This window comes from Sphaerodactylus townsendi, linkage group LG09 (assembly GCF_021028975.2).
Source record: "Sphaerodactylus townsendi isolate TG3544 linkage group LG09, MPM_Stown_v2.3, whole genome shotgun sequence".
Taxonomy (NCBI): Eukaryota; Metazoa; Chordata; class Lepidosauria; order Squamata; family Sphaerodactylidae; genus Sphaerodactylus; species Sphaerodactylus townsendi.
In genome coordinates, this window is record NC_059433.1 from 76,963,921 (window position 1) to 76,983,826 (window position 19,906).

At 46.0% G+C, this 19,906-nt stretch overlaps 1 protein-coding gene across 1 annotated transcript in view; it reads left to right on the top strand.

Annotated features, from left to right (window-relative positions):
* Positions 1-282: 282 nt before the first annotated feature.
* ENPP2 (ectonucleotide pyrophosphatase/phosphodiesterase 2) overlaps positions 283-19,906 on the top strand; it is an 88,332-nt gene continuing 68,708 nt past the window's right edge. The window contains exons 1-3 of the mRNA XM_048508597.1: positions 283-496; positions 847-949; positions 12,794-12,949. Of these exons, the coding sequence (XP_048364554.1) occupies positions 464-496; positions 847-949; positions 12,794-12,949 (292 nt within the window). The 5' untranslated portion in view covers positions 283-463. The remainder of the gene's footprint in view (positions 497-846; positions 950-12,793; positions 12,950-19,906) is intronic.

Genomic DNA, 19,906 nt, shown 5'->3' on the forward strand with positions numbered 1-19,906 from the left:
CTCATGAAGCTTTTTGTGATGTGTTTAACAGAATGCAGAAAATGCGCACATTTGGTTTCTCTCTCAAAATCTTGCTCCGTGAGTGAGAAGAATAAAATGAGCATGAACTGTTTTGTTGCTTACAGTAACAGAAGAAACCCTTGTGTTGCCAAAGGAAACCACATAAAAGTGTGTGTGTGTGTGTGTGTGTGTGTGTGTGTGTGTGTGTGTGTGTGTGTGTGTGTGTGGAAGGGGGAGGGGAAAGCCAGAAGGATGATGCCTTCGGCTTCTTGCACACAAGAGCTGCGATTTGAGAATGGAACATGATGAAATCTCCCCCTGGACAAATCAAATTGAGTCTGTCAAGCTCACCAGGTGGGATTCGCTGTAGCTAATAGACGGAGCCGAGCAAACAGAGTCCTGTGCTCAGTTTAAAGGCAAAGAGAGCCCACCACCGTCCAGGCTTTTCAAGAATCCTCTTAATATGGCTAAGAAAAACTCTTTGCAGTTACATCAGGTAGGAATGAGGTTTGCCTCTTTTCCCCCCCTTTTCTGAGGAGGAGCCACTGATGTCTCCCGAGGGTAAAAAGACCTCCTTTGCAGCGTGGAAAGAGATGTTTGAGTTTTGAATGCAAGATGTTTTATTCATAAATTCCCTTCTGAAGTTGGGACTCTGTCATTTGGTGTTCCAGTAAGAGGGGCAGTGGCAAAAGGGGAACATTAAATAGCAGGTTATTTTCTATTTTAATCATAAATGTTGGTTGTCCCTCTTTTTTTTAAAAGCATACTGGCTCCTGATGTCTTTCGTTTACTTACCGCTGCCCTCTGTCTCTCTCTCTCTCTTGCTTGCTGCCTCTCTGTTTCCAGCTAATATCCTTGTTCATTTTTGCTGTCGGGATAAACATCTGCATTGGATTCACAGCCAATCGGTTGCGACGTTCTGGGGATGGCGAAGACACCTTGTTCTCAGGTATGGGAAAATGACCCCCAGCCGTTCCATTTCATGACACTTTTCGCACGGGGTAGATTTGGGGGGCATGGGGGGGGATTACAAACGGCTCCACAGATGTAGTTCTACTGTTTGCTTTTTCAGTTCTGGAGTATAGCAAAGGTTATGTGGAAAATCCAGAGTGTGTTGACCTTCAAGGATTACATTAAGTTATCTATTTACTCCTGATGGGGGTGCATGTGTGGGAAAGGGAGATGCAAGCATATTCAGGGGCAGAGATTTGGGACATGGGGTTTAGGTTTGAGGGTGTTTTTTTTTAAAAAAAACCCGATTAAGCTACTTTGTCCCTTGAGAACTTCTAGTCTGTTACATTCACTGCAGCAGAAAAGGCAAGCAATTTTCATAGGGCTTTTTTTGGGGTAAACATCTCTACAGAGTTCTCCTGATGTGCAGCTGTGCCGTTGATGATCAGAAAGGTATATCCAAATAGAAATGAGTTTCTTCTTTTTCTTCTGGTTTATCTGGTGGCCATGTTGGCCTCTGAACAGTAGACAGCAAACTATTATCAGAATAAGAAGACTGGTGGGATGGGATTGTTGGGGGTGGGGGAAGCAGGTGTTAAGTTTTAACATTGTTATTTGTGATGGAGGGAGGAATACACTGCGAAGTGGAAATGATCCTGTAGTCAGCCAAACCGAATGCCCTCTGCAACAGTTCAGGGGTCACTCCATGGTGCAAACGATGGGTTAATTCTCATCGCTTCTTCCTAAACACTGTCGGCAGTGTGGGAAAAGGTGGCTGACATCAGTGGATCACTGCTGGTGAAGGGTCAGAGCCAGGATGGCCCCTGATGCACGGTTGTTAGAGCTTGGTTATGCTGGCTTCTGGCCACCGACAGCCCTCTAGGTCAGTGGCTAACCGGGAAATTTGAATGGCCAGTCCACCCCTGAACAGATGCTCCCTAATTGGTTCTTAATGACTTAATTAGGACGGACGGAGAGAGATGTTGTCAGGAAACATTCTCAGCATGTCCAGATGAGCAGAGCAGGAAAGGCGGGTGGTGGAAAGTACCGCCGAGTCACAGTCGACTTGCGGCGACCTATTCAGGTTTGTGAGTCAAGAGATGAATGGAGGTGATTTGCCGTTGCCTGCCTCTGCATGTCAGCCCTGGAGTTTCTTGGTGGTCTCCCATCCGTGAACTAACCAGGGCCAACCCTGCTTAGCTTCTGAGATCTGAGGAGACCAGGCTAGCCTGGGCCATCCAGGTCAGAGCAAAACATAGGAAGGGGGGGAGGGATGTGAAATACTCCTTCACAGGTGTAATCTATGCAGCTTGCCACTACCCAGAGGCGTATCTAGGGAAAATGTAGCCTGGTGAGAAATCTGAGTCTCACCCCCCTGCCCCCATATGGGCAGCCGCCCTCCCCCACCAAGATCAGATTTGAAGTCAGTGTATGGACCCGGGGGGGAAGGAGGAGGGGTGTGTGGGGGGGGCGATTTTCCACCCCCATGTGACTAATTGGCTGCAACCTGGGGACATTTGACCCTATATGTCCCCTTGGGTGGAATGCCCCTGCCACTACATAGTGTGTGGTGTTCATAGTTTCTCCTACTGTCGGGTTTCCCTCCCCAACACAGGAGCGTAGGAGGTTAAGAGCTCGTGTATCTAATCTGGAGGAACCGGGTTTGATTCCCAGCTCTGCCGCCTGAGCTGTGGAGGCTTATCTGGGGAATTCAGATTAGCCTAGGCACTCCCACACACACCAGCTGGGTGACCTTGGGCTAGTCACAGCTTCTCGGAGCTCTCTCAGCCCCACCTACCTCACAGGGTGTTTGTTGTGAGGGAGGAAGGGCAAGGAGATTGTAAGACCCTTTGAGTCTCCTACAGGAGAGAAAGAGGGGATATAAATCCAAACTCCTCCTCCTCCTCCTTCTTCTTCCTCCTCCTCCAATGCGACTTGCTCCCAGAATCTGGTATCTGGCAGAACACTGCACCTGAACATGGAGGTTCATGCCCTGTTCATGTGACCTCTCCAGAGCCACCAGGCTGGAGACGCTTCGGGCAATGAAATGCAAAGACCTGACAGACCTTTTCAAACCGACCCAGCAAGGGAAGTCCACGTTCTTCAGTATCCTTGGCTTGTGCTGCAGTTCCTTCCTCTGAGAAAAGAAAGGAAGGCTGTGAGTGGCTTTAATGAATTATGAAGGAGTGTTCTTACAAAAAGCTTGCAGTGATGCTGAAAAACCTGCAGCCACTTAGTGCGATCTGTTTGCCTTAATAAGTGGAACACTGAACAGTTAAAAAAACACACACAGATTATAGCAATCCGGCCTTGCTTAGGACAGCATGTAATTATTTGAATAAGCAGCTCGATGGTTCTTGTGCCTTCAACTTCTGGTGTCCCTTGTAGCAAGAGCGTCTTGGGGAGGTGAACAGAAACGCCTCTGCTTATAGGTGCCCTATTCATTCTGTAGCATCTCTTTTTTTTGGTTTTAGTACAAAGCATGTTTACATTTTGAGAACTGCAAATGCAGCCAAGATGTTGGCTATATATTGTAGTGACCACAGAGCGAACAAACATATATGCGTATCTTCTGTTGTGCACGCACGCTTTCCTTGCCAGGGTTATTTCTAACATATCAAAGTAATGGAAACAGGATGTCCCGCCTGTGAGATGAGAAAGCCTTTGTGCTTCACCGTCGTAAATGGGAATGCTGAAGTATGGGCTGTGGAAAAGAAGGATAGGCTGTTATGCTGGACGGCTTAAGTTTAAGTGGTAACAAATGCTCCGATCAAAGGCGCCTGCTTCGGCTTTGATAAGCCCATGTGATTCCTGTTGTAATGGAAGATGCAGATGGTGCGTAGCAATGGCGACCGGTGGAGCTCGGCTGCACCTCCGTTGAGTTTTGGCTTTGCACGTTGAAGGGCTTAGCATCCCGCTCTCCTATCTGATCCAGCTGCTTTTTGCGCTAACAGAGGAAATGTTTCCTCCGTATGTTGTGAAGCATGGGCTTGCATTGTTCTCGCAGGTGTTCGGTGTAGTGCGTACAAACTCCAAACACATGGCCAGAGCTGTTAAACAGCCAGGCTGCAGTTGGGAATAGTCTGCTTGGGAAATCGACTCCTGCGCTCTTTGCACGGATTTCTGTAACGGAATAACGAAACGCCGTCAAGCAGCCACTGACTCGTGGGGTTTTCAAGGCAAGAGATGGCCACTGTTCCTCTGCATAGCAGCCGGGGGCTTCCTTGGTGGCCTCCCAAGTCCTAACCGGGGTGGACCCTGCTCAGCTTCTGAGATCTGACAAGATCAGGCTAGCCTGGACTAATAATTAAACGTTGTCAAGTTGCAACCGACTCATGGTGTCTCTCACGGGGTTTTCAAGGGAAGAGAGAAGCTGTGGGCACTTTTGCCCGTGCAGAATAATGCACTTTCAATGCACTTTGCAGCTGGATTTTTTTGCTGGGCGAAATAGCAAAATCCACTTGCAAACAATTGTGAAAGTGGACTGGAAGTGCATTATTCTGCACGTGCGAAAGTGCCCAGAGAGGGTTTGCCGTTGCCTTTCCCTGCGTATAACCATGGTCCTCCCTGGAAGTCTCCCATCCAGATACTAACCATGGTTGATCCCGCTAAGCTTCTGAGCTCTGATGAGTTTGAGCTAGTGCAGGCCATCCAGGCTGCTACTGAATGTAGCCGGTGGGATATCCAGGATTGCTCTGGTCACCCTGTGAGCAAAACAATATGTGTATTGGAAGTTTGCAGGTTTGGGCTGCAGCAGCGTGTAGAGACTGGAGATGGGCTGTGGCTCAGTGGCTGAGCATCTGTGTGATATGCAAGAAGTCCCAGGTTCGATCCACGGTAGCTCCACCTTTTGTTTTTGTTTTTAAACAAAAAAGAATAAGAGTTTGGATTTATATCCCCCCTTTCTCTCCTGCAAGGAGACTCAAAAGGGCTTGCAATCTCCTTTCCCTTCCCACCCACCCACAATTACCCTGTGAGGTGGGTGTGGCTGAGTGAGCTCTGAAGAACTGTGACTAGCCCAAGGTCACCCAGCTGGCATGTGCTGGAGTTCACAAGCTAATCTGGTTCACCAGATAAGCCTCCACAGCTCAAGAGGCAGAGCGGGGAATCAAACCCGGTTCTCCAGATTAGAGTGCACCTGCTCTTAACCATTATGCCATACTGGATCAGGAAGCAGGAGATGTGGACTTCTGCCTATGCTCTGGAGAGCTGCTGCCAGTTTGAGGGGGCAGTGCTGACCCTAATGAACAGTATAAAGCAGCTTCAAGTAGCTTTACTGATTCTGCTGTGGACTGTGAGCTCCTGGGTTCTGTATGACAATCTGGGGAAGGAGAGGACAGGCAGAAAGGAAAATGTGAACAGACTCCATACTCATAACTTGTTACCCGTGGGCTCTACTTGTGATTTTGTGGTTATCAGATGGGTAGTGGCACTGTATCACTTTCCGGGCAACCCTAAACAGACCTGCATCCTTCCACGTTGATTAAAATCAGCGGGTTCAAAAGAATGCCACTTTGTTTAGGATTACACTGTAAATACGTTTAGCCGTGCCCCCTCTGTTTCCCCAACAGAATGGGGGCTTTGATCTCAATTCCTTCTAAACCTGCCTGCGTGCAAACAATCACCTCTTCTGCTAGGAAATAAGCAGCGTATTTAGTGTACTGTCGAAGGCTTCAGTATTTATGGAACACCGGTGCTGTGTGGTGCTTTAATGTAGTGCGTAGTGACCTTGTCTGTCTTGCTGCATTTTGCAGAATGCTGTAGAGTGGGTCAGCAGTATCCTTTTCCCCTAAAAATCACAGACTTAGCATTGTCCTTGATTTTCTCCTGTGCAGCGTTACAGAACACTGTGCTGCTCAGCATGCATTATTCATATCATGGGAGTTTTGTGTTGCCATTTTGACTTCTTCTGGCCAAGTCGAGCTAGAGAAACCTAGCTAACCTAGGTTGGTAAGCAAAACTGAATTTCATGGCGTTCTATGAAAACCTACGTAGCTGTTTTGCAGTCAGACTGCTAGTCCACATAGCCAAACACTGTCCCTTGTCTAGAAGCAGTTTTTCCGGTTATTTCTTGGGATGATAGTCTTTTAACTGAAGATTCCAGGGATTGAACCTAACACCTTCTATGTGCAAATCATGTGTCCTGACATGAATAAGTGAATGGTGAAAAGGAGACTGTATCACTAAAAGGACTCCTTCTTTCTCCTTGAAGTTACATCACTTGACATTACAAATTCAATCCTCAATAGAGCTTCATGATTAAATGAATGAAGTTCACCTCAAGGGAGAAGGTGCCACAGTTCCATTGTGCAGGTGGATATCTGCAGTGATACATGAAGCTGTATTATATTGAATCAGTCTATGGGTCTCTCAAGGTTAGTAGCTGCTCTCCAGGGTCTCAGGTAGTGGTTTTTCACAGCACATGCTACCTGATCTTTTTTTGTTTGGTGATGGCAGGGATTGAACCTGGTACTTCGTGCATGCCAAACAGATGCTCTACCACTGAGCCACAACCCCTCCCTGCCAATGGTAGTGACCCCATAGACTTAGAACAAATATAGGGCTTCTCCTGTGAGGCGGGTGTGGCTGAGTGAGCTCTGAAGAACTGTGACTAGCCCAAGGTCACCCAGCTGGCATGTGCTGGAGTTCACAAGCTAATCTTGTTCTCCAACAGCAGTTCTGCTGGGCCTGTAAGAGGAACTGCTTTGCTTAGGACAACCATTTTTTCCAGCTTCGCTGCTCTCCCTCCCCTCTCCCCTTCTTTGCTTTATTGCTATTGATTATTGTTTAATGTGAGATGTGGAGAAACACAGTAAGAACATAAGAACATAGGAAGGAGCCTGCTGGATCAGACCAGAGTCCATCTAGTCCAGCACTCTGCTACTCGCAATGGCCCACCAGGTGCCTTTGGGAGCTCACGTGCAGGAGGTGAAAGCAATGGCCTTCTGCTGCTGCTGCTGCTCCTGAGCACCTGGTCTGCTAAGGCATTTGCAATCTCAGATCAAGGAGGATCAAGACTGGTAGCCATACATAGACTTCTCCTCCATAAATCTGTCCAAGCCCTTTTTAAAGCTATCCAGCTATCCAGTAATTTTAGTTGTTGCTCCTTCATGGGATATTGTATTTTAGGGCACCAGTCTTCTATTGTTATGCCAATATATTTGGTTGTATTGGAACATTGATAATGTTGGTTGCTCTGAGCCTGCTGTGACAGGGGAGAGTGGGCGAGATGTCCAGTAAATAAATAAATAAATAAAGATTGACTAGGCAAACTGCATGGTGTTTTAGAAATTCAGCCCTACCCAACAAGAACTGGTATAACTATTCATCTCTCAGTTCAAGTGCAGGCCAAATATTCAGCCTCTTCTCTGCCTTTACAGTCCCAGGTGGGCAGTAAAACTGGGAACCTAGAGCCCCCAAAGCACTACTATATGTGTCTTAGTTGGATTAGAAGATTAAAATACAAGTTGCCAGTTCTGGGTTGAGAAATCTATGGAGATTGGAGGATTAGAGTCTGGGGAAGATAGGGTTTGGGGTAGGGGAGGGACCTCAGTAGGGTATGATGCCCTAGAGCAGTGGGTGGTGAACCTATGGCACTCCAGATGTTCATGGACTACAATTCCATGCTGGCAGGGGTTGATGGGAATTGTAGTCCACGAACATCTGGAGTGCCATAGGTTCACCACTGCGGCCCTAGAGTTCACTCTCCAGGTACTGGCAAACCACTTCTAAACATCTCTTGCCTTAAATACCCTATGGCAGGGGTCTGCAACCTGCGGCTCTCCAATTGCCCGTGCTGGCAGGGGCTGATGGGAATTGTAGTCCACGAACATCTGGAGTGCCATAGGTTCGCCACTGCGGCCCTAGAGTTCACTCTGCAGGTACTGGCAAACCACTTCTAAACATCTCTTGCCTTAAATACCCTTTGGCAGGGGTCTGCAACCTGCGGCTCTCCAATTGCCCATGCTGGCAGGGGCTGATGGGAATTGTAGTCCATGAACATCTGGAGTGCCATAGGCTCACCACCACGGCCCTAGAGTTCACTCTCCAGGTACTGGCAAACCACTTCTAAACATCTCTTGCCTTAAATACCCTTTGGCAGGGGTCTGCAACCTGCGGCTCTCCAATTGCCCGTGCTGGCAGGGGCTGATGGGAATTGTAGTCCACGAACATCTGGAGTGCCCTAGGTTCGCCACCACGGCCCTAGAGTTCACTCTGTAGGTACTGGCAAACCACTTCTAAACATCTCTTGCCTTAAAAACCCTATGGCAGGGGTCTGCAACTTGCGGCTCTCCAATTGCCCATGCTGACAGGGGTTGATGGGAATTGTAGTCCATGAACATCTGGAGAGCCGCAGGTTGCAGACCCCTGCCCTATGGGGTCGCCATAAATCCATGGTGACTTCATGTTTAAAGAAGCACACACAAAATGCAATGAACTTCAGCAAACGCCATGGAATCCCATTAGAAGAAAATGGCAAAAACTGTTCTACAGACATAGGAAGATCACATCACAAGCACAATAATTTTTCTTTAAGGAGCTCAGAGAAATGCGCATGATAACCCCCCCCCCCCTTGAAATGCAGTGAAACTTTCTGGATTTTTACTTTCCAAAGCAAACAATGGCATGTGGACTTCAGCAGATCCAAAGCCAAGCATTTTCAGCAGTGTTTGTGGGAGGCTCCATCGCAAGTACAAAGACCTGGTTTATTGCGAAAGGTCTTCAAGTCAAATGATACAGTCAAAAGACATGAGAAAAGAACCCCTCGAAAGATGGCAAAATAGCACATCGTGTAAATACCGTCAAATGCCAAATACCGTTTTGGCCAGGAACAAACCAAGGAAGACACAGAGAAGGAGAAGTGAAGGATGACAGCAGGGTCAAAGAATACATTTCTATCAGCAGTTTTTACACCCAGAAGTTTATGGTTGCTGAACCACACAAAAACAACTCACCTGGATGATTACATTCAAACACAACAGCAATGGAGAAATGGTTATTTTCGCTAGTGTCACCGCCACAGAAAAGACTCTAATGTGGGCTCTATGCAGTGTTCAATCAGTCTTGCTCCAAATTTTCCACCAGTGGTGATCGAGCCACCCTGTTTCATCACTCTTCAGTTCCGCAGTTAGGGTTGCCAACTTCCAGCTGGTAGCTGGAAATTTCCTGGGATTACCACTGATCTCCAGGCGACAGAGATCAGTTTCCTTGGAGAAAATGGCTGCTTTGGAGGGCGGAGTCTATGACATATCCTTCTGAGGTTCCTACCCTTGTCAAACCACACCCTTTCCAGACTCTATCCTCAAAAACTCCATGTGTTTCCCAGCCCCTAACAGCTGCTGTTTCTCCCTTTGAGGAAATAGTAAAATGAAAAAAAAGAAAAGTAAAATCTAAGGACATAGTCAACACAACATCCTAAGAAGACACGGTTGTGTTTCCCCTCTCCCAATTTGTCTTGTTGACTGTAGACAGTTTACCTTGTTCCTATTTACTGGAGTCACAGAGGACACTATCTGCCCTTATTCTGACCCACCCATCTCCCCCGCCCCCTCCATTAGGTTCAAGTAGGTTACACTGCTGAGTAACTGTCTTGGAAATTGTCTATAGTTAAACAAAAACAGTGGCGATACTACCTTAAATGACTTTTCTTGCAGACATCTAACAGAATCCTTGCATAGATTGTCTGTGGAGTCTGTAAAGAATGTATGTAGAGAATGTTGACTCACAAGTAACAAAAGGAAATTGGCTGTTGTGGGTTTTCAGAGCTGTGTGGCTGTGGTCTGGTGGTTTTAGCACCTAGCGTTTCGCCCACATCTGTGGTTGACATCTGTGGACGAAGGTGAAACACGAGGAGCTGAAACCACCAGATCATGGCTATGCAGCTTGGAAAACCCTCAACCGCCAGTTGATTCTGGCCATGAAAACCTTCAACAAAAAGAAGCTCTATAACTGGCTTGAAGGGATTGAGAATAAGATAGCTAATATTGCAATGCCTTTGTATAAAGCAATAGAGTCTCTGCACTTGAGCAGCGTGTGCTGCTTTGGTTGCTGCATCTCGAAACAGATATTATATTGCAAAGCTGGAAAAGGTACAGAAGAGGGCAACCAAAATTATCAGTGGCCTGAAGCACCTTTCCTATGAGAAACGGCTGAAGAGTTTGTCTTTTTTCTAACCTGAAAAGAATCAGTCAAAGGATTGTCATGATAGAGGTTTATAAAATTATTCATGGGATGGAAAATGGGGATATAGAGAAACTGTTTTTCTCTCTTTCTCACAATACTAGAACCAGGGGGCATTCATTGAAAATGCTGGGGGGAGGAATTAGGACTAATAAAAGGAAACATTTTTTCACGCAACATGTGATTGGTGTTTGGAATATGCTGCCACAGGAGGTGGTGATGGCCACTAACCTGGATAGCTTTAAAAAGGGCTTGGACAGATTTATGGAGGAGAAGTCGATCCATGGCTACCAATCTTGATCCTCCTTGATCTGAGATTGCAAATGCCTTAGCAGACCAGGTGCTCAGGAGCAGCAGCAGCAGCATTTGAAGGCCATTGCTTTCACATCCTGCACGTGAGCTCCCAAAGGCACCTGGTGGGCCACTGCGAGTAGCAGAGTGCTGGACTAGATGGACTCTGGTCTGATCCAGCAGGCTAGTTCTTATGTTCTTATTTTCTTCCTCGCGCATAAAACTAGAACTCAGGAGTACTTCATGAAGTTGATGAGTAATAAGTTCATGACAGGTAAAAGGAAATGCTCCTTTACTCAATGAGTAGTTGAATTGTGAAATTTGTTACCAGTGGATATAGTGATGGTCATAAGCATTGATAACTTTAAATGGGGGGGGGTTAGACCAGGGGTAGGGAACCTGCGGCTCTCCAGATGTTCAGGAACTACAATTCCCATCAGCCTCTGTCAGCATGGCCAATTGGCCATGCTGGTAGGGGCTGATGGGAATTGTAGTTCCTGAACATCTGGAGAGCCGCAGGTTCCCTACCCCTGGGTTAGACAGACTCATGGAAGATAGGCCCACTACTCACCATGGCCAGTAGCCATTAAAGAGAGCTTCCTTGTAGATTGGCCCCAAACTGGCAAGTAATCTCTACAGAACATGTCATGAAGTCTTGAGTCTGAATTGTGATTTTTATTCTTGCTCTCATCCAGCTCAGTGTCTTCAGTATGTGACCATAATCAGTACAATTTTGCTCTTCCATGCAATGATACAGCATTCGCATACAGATGCAAGGCAGACAGGCTCCAGCTCTGTTTTGTTATCTTTCTCAGTGGTTGATTCTGCACTTGTGTTATCGACCTAAGTTCGAGCTGCGTTCGACCTAAGTGCTCTGCACAACCACTGGGATCGACGTGGTTTTGTACCAGCTTCGCCACGTGTAACGGTCAAATTTCCAACTCCAGTTGGGAACTACTACTTTTTCAGGGAACCACGCTCAAACTCAGCTCGATTCCAGCAAAGAGCGGAATCTCTGGTGCCAGGAGTCCCCCATTCAGCCAATCACAGCTGAGTGTTTTGGGCATGCGTACAGCTGGCCAATCAAAAAACACCACCTTCGTCCCTCCATTTCTGTGGCAGTTTTTTAAATAACGTGTGTGGGGATAGACGGAACATGGCCATAGAACAGTAGCCAATCGGAATGGAGCGGCGAAGTGACACAGGATGATTCCACCCTCTGAGCTGGGATCAAGCTGGTTGCAGTGGGGAACAACAATGGCTTCGACCTAGGTCAGTACCCTTCTCAGGGAACTGGGTCGAACCTATTTTACAGATGTGCAGAATCGCCCAGTGTGTGCTTATTCTGTAAAACAAAATAATCCCCAATGTATCTATATATTTCATTGCAAAGTAATATGATTTAAATAAGTGTAACTAATTAAAAAATACACTCACCACCAGTTCTTGGCCAATCTACACAGGATTATTCTTGTATTATTAGACTTTACTGTGTATTCCTTTGTTATTTATTCAGAGGCAGTATTATGGGATGGCCTTTATTATTCTCTATGGCCTGTTTTTTGTCTGTCCAGGGCAATTGGTTGCCCACTTTGTGGAACAGGATGCTGGACTAGGACCTTTCGTATGAGCTAGCAGGGATCTTCTTATGCTCATAATACCTTTAACTCAGCTCGGTTTTGATGCCTCAAACAACAGGAACAAAAATCCTACAATTGCAGCCTTCTGGGAGAAAACCCCACTGAATAAAATGAGACTGACTTTGTGTAGACCTACTTAGAATGACTGCCCATCACTGCTTCTTTCCACTATGGGCTCACCAGAATGAGGAATCATTGCCCACCTTTAATTATAACTCTGTCTCCGCTCCACATTGCGAATTAAGAATGGTTAGACAAAATCTCCACAGAGATCATGATAGCAGGGCACTGATATTTGAACTTGCCCGTATTAGATCCTCACTCACCACGCCCTTTCCTCTTTTCATGCTCCCCTCTCTTTACCAGTGAATTTTCAGCTCTGTCTTATTTTTATTTTTGCATACAGTTTCATTGTCTCAACCTGCATAATTATGGGCCTAAAAACTGGGGTTTCTAGGCAAACCTTATTTGGTGGAATTCTTATTTGATGGAATAATGATTTCTCTTTCATTAACTAAGAAACAACATTTGGAAAACTTCAAAACTAAGAAACAACATTTGGAAAACATAAGGTTTCCCCCTCGTTTATCTTGTCGTCCCTTTCTCTTCTATTGGACAATGCACTTAGGCCTTCTCCAAATCAGTACTAGTTTGAGCAATCTTTAACCACCTGCTGAGATTGTCTGAATCATGGTGTCCTCTTTTCTTTCTGTCTTTTTCCACCCACGCAGTCTTATCAGATTCCCCCTGGGTCAGCTCTGCTGGATCCTGCAGAAACAGATGCTTTGAACTTCAAGAGGCTGAGCCTCCAGGATGCCGTTGTGACAACTTGTGCAAGAGCTACACCAGTTGTTGTGCTGACTTTGATGAACTATGTTTAAAGACAGGTAGGACAGCACAGGGGCTGCCTGTTTTTGTGACCATGAGAATTGTCATGGCCTCTTCCATGTGCCCAGACACACTTTAGCCCAGCAGTCCCCAGTGTCTTCTTTTCAGGAGGCTGTATGGTGTAGTGGCTAAGAGCAGGTGGACCTTGATCTGGAGAACAGGGGTTGATTCCTCACTCCTCCACATGAGTGGCAGGTTCTTATCTGGTGAACTGGATTTGTCACCCTGCTCCTCCACAGGAAGGCTGCTGGGTGATCTTGGGCTAGTCACAGTTCTCTCAGAACTCCCTCAACCCCATCTACCTCACAGGGTGTTTGTTGTGGGGGGAGGAAGGGAAAGGAGTTTGTAAGCTGCCTTGAGTCTCCTTACAAGACAGAAAGGGAGGCAGTGGTGGGATTCAAATAATTTAACAACTGGTTGTTTACATGCACCATTTTAACAACCGGTTCTGCCGAAGTGGTGCGAACCTGCTGAATCCCACCACCTGAAGGGAGGGTATAAATCCAAACTCTTCCTCTTCTTCAAGTGTTTTAAGGAAGCCAGTGGAGCTGAATAGGGCTTTTGCCAAGTAAGGTTTCTAATTGACTATTAGATATTTTATTGTAGGTTTTTTTAAAGTGTTGATTTGGCAGCAGCTGCCAGCACAGTACAAGGATCTACACTGTGTGACTAAGCCAGGGCAATAATTTTGTGGCTGACTCCGCCTCCTGCAGCATCCATTTTATGGCAGCCATTTTGTGACCACACACCCCATGCGGTGTGAGCATTCCAAATGTGCCCACAGCCTCAAAAAGATGGGGAACCCTGTTGTAGCCTATTTCACTGAATGGTTGTGGGTTCCTTTACCAAACATTGGGAGGGAGAAATAATCGATGCCCCACAGAAATAATGGACAGAATCCAAATGATGGGAATCTCATCCATCTTCATATGGTTGGGGCCAAAATTAGCACAATTCATTCACTCTGTTCTGTCTAAGTTTTGTGTATAATTCTCGTAGTTGTTGTTCAGTGTTTTTGTCCTATATATCATCCTGGATGTGAGCCTCTTGAAGGAAAACATTGTCCTTGTACTATTGCTACTGCTGTTTATCCTAACTTCTCCTCTGCAGTTCTTAGCAATTTAGACTTTTATCCCAAAAAGTGAAAATATACTTGCCTATACACACGTAGCTAAGTGGGCTATTCCATTGGGAGTTAACTATACTCTGCTCAGTGGTGGGACTCAAATAATTTAACAATCGGTTGCTTACAAGCACCATTTTAACAACTGGTTCTGCTGAAGTGGTGCGAACCGGCTGAATCCCACCACTGACTCTGCCTCATAAAAAGATGTTAGTAGATTGAATATTCCTTTGCCATAGAACTCAACATGCCAGAGGTTTTTTGTTGTAAAATTCTCTGCCTGGGTCCTAGTGCCTACCTAGCCCTGCCTCCCCCCATCTGTTTGAAAGTTTGATAACAATTGTTCCATGAACTATCAATGCTGTTGTATCAAAGCACCGTGTTTAATAATGCGCAAAATAATGGTTTTGACAGAGGCAGCGGGTAAAAGTGAATGATAATTCTTGTATTCATTAGGGACTATATTCCATTGTGGAAGCATACACTTTTCTCAACTGCTGCAACTCAACTGACCATACTAACATCTTTAACCTGATACAGAGTATAGGTAATAATAATAAAATGCTATCTGTTTGCAACTGACTCATGGCAACCTCTAATAGGGTTTTCAAGACAAGACATGAGTAGAGGTGGTTTGTCATTGCCTTCCTCTGCATAACAAACCCACTCATAGTTACCTTACTCCCCACAGCAACCCCACTGTGCCGCACAGAGAAACACATCTTACAGTGACATGCCTCTGGAGATGCCAGCCACACATGTGAATGAAACGTTAGGAGCTAAAATGACCAGACTATGGCCACAAAGTCCGGAAAACCCACAACAGCCAACCTCACTCTTCTTTGGTGACCCCCCATCTAAGTAGTAACCATGACTGACCCATCTTAATTTTCAAGCTGTATTCCTGTCAGGCTGGTCTGAGATATTCAAGCTGCTCCCAAGCACTTTGACCCAAACGTTGCCACTGCTGAAACAACCAATCAAAAGCTTCCTTCTGCTTCCCCTAGAAAAGTTCAGGAAACAAAAGTATATCGTGTATCATCCCTGCATTGTGAGTTTCCCCTGCCCCTCTAAAAAAACCCAACTCGTTAAATTAAGCAGGAATTAGCAGAAAAGTTGCAATACGATGACTTTATGTTCTCTGCGTTATCTGCATTAAACTTCATGGGGACAGAGAACAGACAGAAACCACAAGACTACCACTTTTAGAAGCAGACATGCATTGACTGCAGTGCAGTATTTCAATCTTGGGGCATGTCCTCTCCAAGAGCTTCATACTAATTTTGGCGGTTATGTAATCTGTGTGGGACAGCCGTATAGGAAGTATTAGTTCTAGCCAGTACAAAGCAAGTGTACTTCAGAAGGTCACGGGACTGAAAAGGCAAAATTTCCAGCCAGTTTTAAGCCCCACCACCTGGGCAGAAAACAGGATTTATACTTTGGGAATGTGGGGCGGGGAGGGGGGCTGCATCTTCTGCCTTTTTCTCAGGAATAGGTGAGGCCGTGAGAGAGAGAGCAGGAGGACATATGAATACCCAATTTAACTCAGTCTGGTATGTTTGTAATTATTAACTGCAAGACATCCTTTTTGATTTGTGCCTCCGTGTGCTCAGAATGGCTTCTAGGTATTTTCTACACGGGAACAGCCATGTGTGGTTTCCCAGTGGGAAACAGGACCTCCCCACATTTTTCCTGCTCCAGTCCCATGGCAGTTGCTGCCCTGCTCTGCCCCCCCTTTACCACCAGGGCTTTTTCAGTTTTTTAAGAGTTTGGATTTATATCCCCCCTTTCTCTCCTGTAGGAGACTCAAAGGGGCTTACAATCTCCTTGCCCTTCCCCCCTCACAACAAACACCCTGTGAGGTGGGTGGGGCTGAGAGAGCTCTGAGAAGCTTTGACTAGCCCAAGGTCACCCAGCTGGCATGTGTGGGAGTGTACAGGCTAATCTGAATTCCCCAGATAAGCCTCCACAGCTCAGGCGGCAGAGCTGGGAATCAAACCCGGTTCCTCCAGATTAGATACATGAGCTCTGAACCTCCTATGCCACTGCTGCTCCTTTTTAAAAATATTGTTAAAATTATATAGAGTATGGCCCTTGTTGTGGAGAAATAAGGGGAAATATGGAGCACAGGGAATGCTATAACGCTGAAAAGAAGGGTTGTTGCATATTCTATTTTTTTTAAAATAAATCAAATGATAAAATTGGTAAAGGGGAAGGAATGACGAGTCTGTGTGAGGAAGGGATCTGCCTGTAAAGTCTGCGTGGTCTTTCTGGGCTGACGAAATCTCACTTCGTCAGCTGGTTGAGACCTGATGACCAGCCCTGATTCAACTCCACCTTGGGACCTGACCTGAGGACAGCCAGGGACGTGACTCACCTGTGCGAGGAAAGTCAGGAGGCAGCTGTGACCCAGGCAGGTAGCTGCAATACAGTTGAGGTCAAGGCAGGAGACAGGAAGAAGGAGGTGAGGTTGTGGTCAGGAGGCAAGGTCAGGCTTGGACTTGAGAAAGGCCACGATGGGAGAGGATAAGAGTCAGCCCTGAACAGTTAGGGAAAGGAGCAGAGAAGCCTTCACTTGACTTTTACAGCCCCTAAGGTAGAGTGGGGGAAGGGCTTGGAGTCAGGACAGGTGTGGGTGGGATCACAGAATCCCATAAAGGGGAAGGCTGCAGGGGCAGCTGGGTGAAAGGGAGTCAAGAGGAAGTCGTTTCTGGGAAGGCAGAGGATTTTTTGGGGTACTGCCCCTCCTTCCCATTCTGAGGCTTAAGGAGAGGTGGCATGACCTCAAATGAATAGCAGGCCCACAGCAGGCAGGAGGAGGCCCACACACCTGTCCAAAGTTGTTTGGAATATGCTGCCATGGGAGCTGGTGATGGCCACCAACCTGAATAGCTTTAAAAAGGGCTTGGACAGATTTATGGAGGAGAAGTCGATCTATGGCTACCAATCTTGATCCTCCTTGATCTGAGATTGCAAATGCCTTAGCAGACCAGGTGCTCGGGAGTAGCAGAAGACCCTTGCTTTCACATCCTGCCTGTGAACTCCCAAAGGCACCTGGTGGGCCACTGCTAGTAGCAGAGTGCTGGACTAGATGGACTCTGGTCTGATCCAGCAGGCTTGTTCTTATGTGTCTATAGTAGGTTCATGATGATCCTAGCCTTTATTGCCATGTGAACATGGAAACCATTGGATTTCTTCCAATGAAGCAGAGCAGAAAATCAGCTTGGATGGTTTCTAAAGGCAAATCATTTTTTCCATCAAATTGTTCAGTGTCTTGGGAGGCTGTTGGAAGGTCACAGCCATCAAGATAAATGTGATCTTCTAGGTGTCAATAATGTTTGTTATATTGGGGTCCATTTATCTTTGACCAGCCAACCAGAAGATATGTTTTTGGAGGAAATAATAAAAGGCAGCTCCTTTAATAAGGGTTTAAGTAGAACCACTTACTGATTCCCTTCCAGAATGTTTATAATATCCTGCATCAAAAGCCAAACAGTGGGGGAGTCCCAAGTAAAATCCCTTCAGTAGTTATTTAACATAAGTTACAGTAAAGGCCTTGGCAAGAAGCCTATATAAAGAATAAAATGCTTAAGTCCACAACTTCCAACACATTGTAAGTTTGTATTGTTAGGAAGGATGCCAAAAATTATACCAAACTTTAAAACAATGTTCCAAATTGCCACAATAGTCTCTTTGGCACAGCAGAAATATGCAGATGTTTTTAAAAGATCCATTTTGGCTTTTTTTTGTTCTCACAGATAAAAAAAGTGTTGCCAGCCAAAACGGTTCTTTTTTCCTGTCAGTTTCATAGTTGAACCTGCGACTTTGTGTGCTGCTGTAGAGATTCTGGCCACTTCTGCACGGCCATTATGCTGGGGCTGGCATTGGCGATAATAATGACGATGACACCCCCCCCGGACTGTTCGGTGACATCGGCAAAGGCAGGTAAGATCGCGAAAGCGCCAGCGCTTCGCGTTGTCACCCGATCGACGATGATCTTCCTCGCGACCTTCCGCGCCCAGGCTTTCCAGGTTTAAAACCTCAATCGGGCAGCCTTATGCAGCTGGTCATTAGAGCGAGGGCGGCGCGGCTGCAATGCAGCTGCACCCCCCATGCGAACAGCTCCCTAGGGACGGCATTTTTGCTGTCCCTAGGGCGCTGTAAAAGGCCCGTACGGAAAGGGCCTGTGGTGTCTCTACCATTTGGTGAAGATTTCCCACTGAGGTTTCCTCTGCATGCAGCTCATCTGATGGCCATTGCCCTGTAAAAAGTAGATGAATGCAGTTTGTTTTGCCTGGCGATCCTGTGTGTTTGCAGTTTCCCTTTTTTGTTGTTGGTGTTGTTTGAGGGGGCTGTCAGCGAAGCTATGATGACTCAGAGACTCATTCCGCACATGCAGAATAATGCACTTTCAAACTACTTTCAGTGCTCTTTGAATCTGTGTGGAATGGCAAAATCCACTTGCAAACAGTTGTGAAAGTGGTTTGAAACGCATTATTCTGCATGTGCGGAAGGGGCCAAATATGCGCATATTGCAGATCTCATGTTGCATTGTAGCTTCTCAGACAGCTGCCTCACAACGACAGAAAGATGACACGTGTGTGGAATCACAAATACAAACTGTATTTGTCTACTTTATACAGAGTAATGGCCAACAGATAATCTACAAGCTCATCTGTGGGAAATCTTCACCAAATGGTGGCGACAGGAGACTCCTGAAGAGGGCAGAAAATGGCAGGTGAAACTGCAGTGAAAATGAAAGTAAGAGCTGCGCAGATGAGGCGGGAGAAATAAAGCGTCTCCTTCCAGCTTTTGTTTTCACGGGCAAGCAGAACACGTCTTCAACCCATCTTCAGGAAAAAAAGATCGCTACTTTAGTGATTTTTGGAAAAGCCAAGTTGAAAGAAATAAAATGTCCCAAAGTTGTTTTGCGAAGAGAGCTGTGCAAACTTCTTCCCCAAAGTGCTTTTTATAATGTCCTCAAAACGTTATATTTCTGCTGTGCGGAAAAGACCACTGTTAGCTTTGAAGCTTATATTTACAGTCTGCTTTTTTTCGAACTCAAGACAGATCAATATAATCGATGGATGATGCATTCAATAAACAATACAATAGGGTTAGCATTGTAGAACTCATAATCTAAAAACAGAACTTAAGCAAAGCATACGTTTTAACATAACACATTAAATGATGAAGATTTCCACAGTAGGATCCTAGTTTCAAGAAGCTATACGCAGTAGTATAGACCACAGTCCCAAACAATGTGTCTATGAAACTTTGTGAATGATTTAGTGCAGTGCGAGTCTGTTGCCTGCATTAATTTATTGAATAATGCAGTTTTGCATAATTTTTAGAAAACCATGAGACTTCCTGACCTCCTCAGGCAGGCTATTGCACAAGGTGGAAACCACAACAAAGAACGTCCGTGTGAAGGCAGTTGTTGATTTTGCCCATTTGCGTGTTGGCACCTGCAGAAGACCTGCTCCAATGAGGGAAGAGGTCATGGGGGAACATAAGGGAAGAGACAGTCTTGCATATAGATATGAAGGTCCAAAGACATGAAGGCCTTTGTATGTGATAGCTGCAGTGGTGGGATCCAAAAATTTTAGTAACAGGTTCCCATGGTGGTGGGATTCAGACAGTGGCATAGTGCCATTGGGGCTGGGCGGGGCACGACAGGGGCATGGCCGGGCATTCCGGGGGCGGGGCATTAATAATTTGTCTGTTACTGTAAAAAACTTTTACTGTAAAAAAAAAGTTCCTAATTTCCAGCTGGTATCTTTCTGTCCATAATTTAAACTCATTATAGCAAGTCCTATCGTCTACTGCCAAC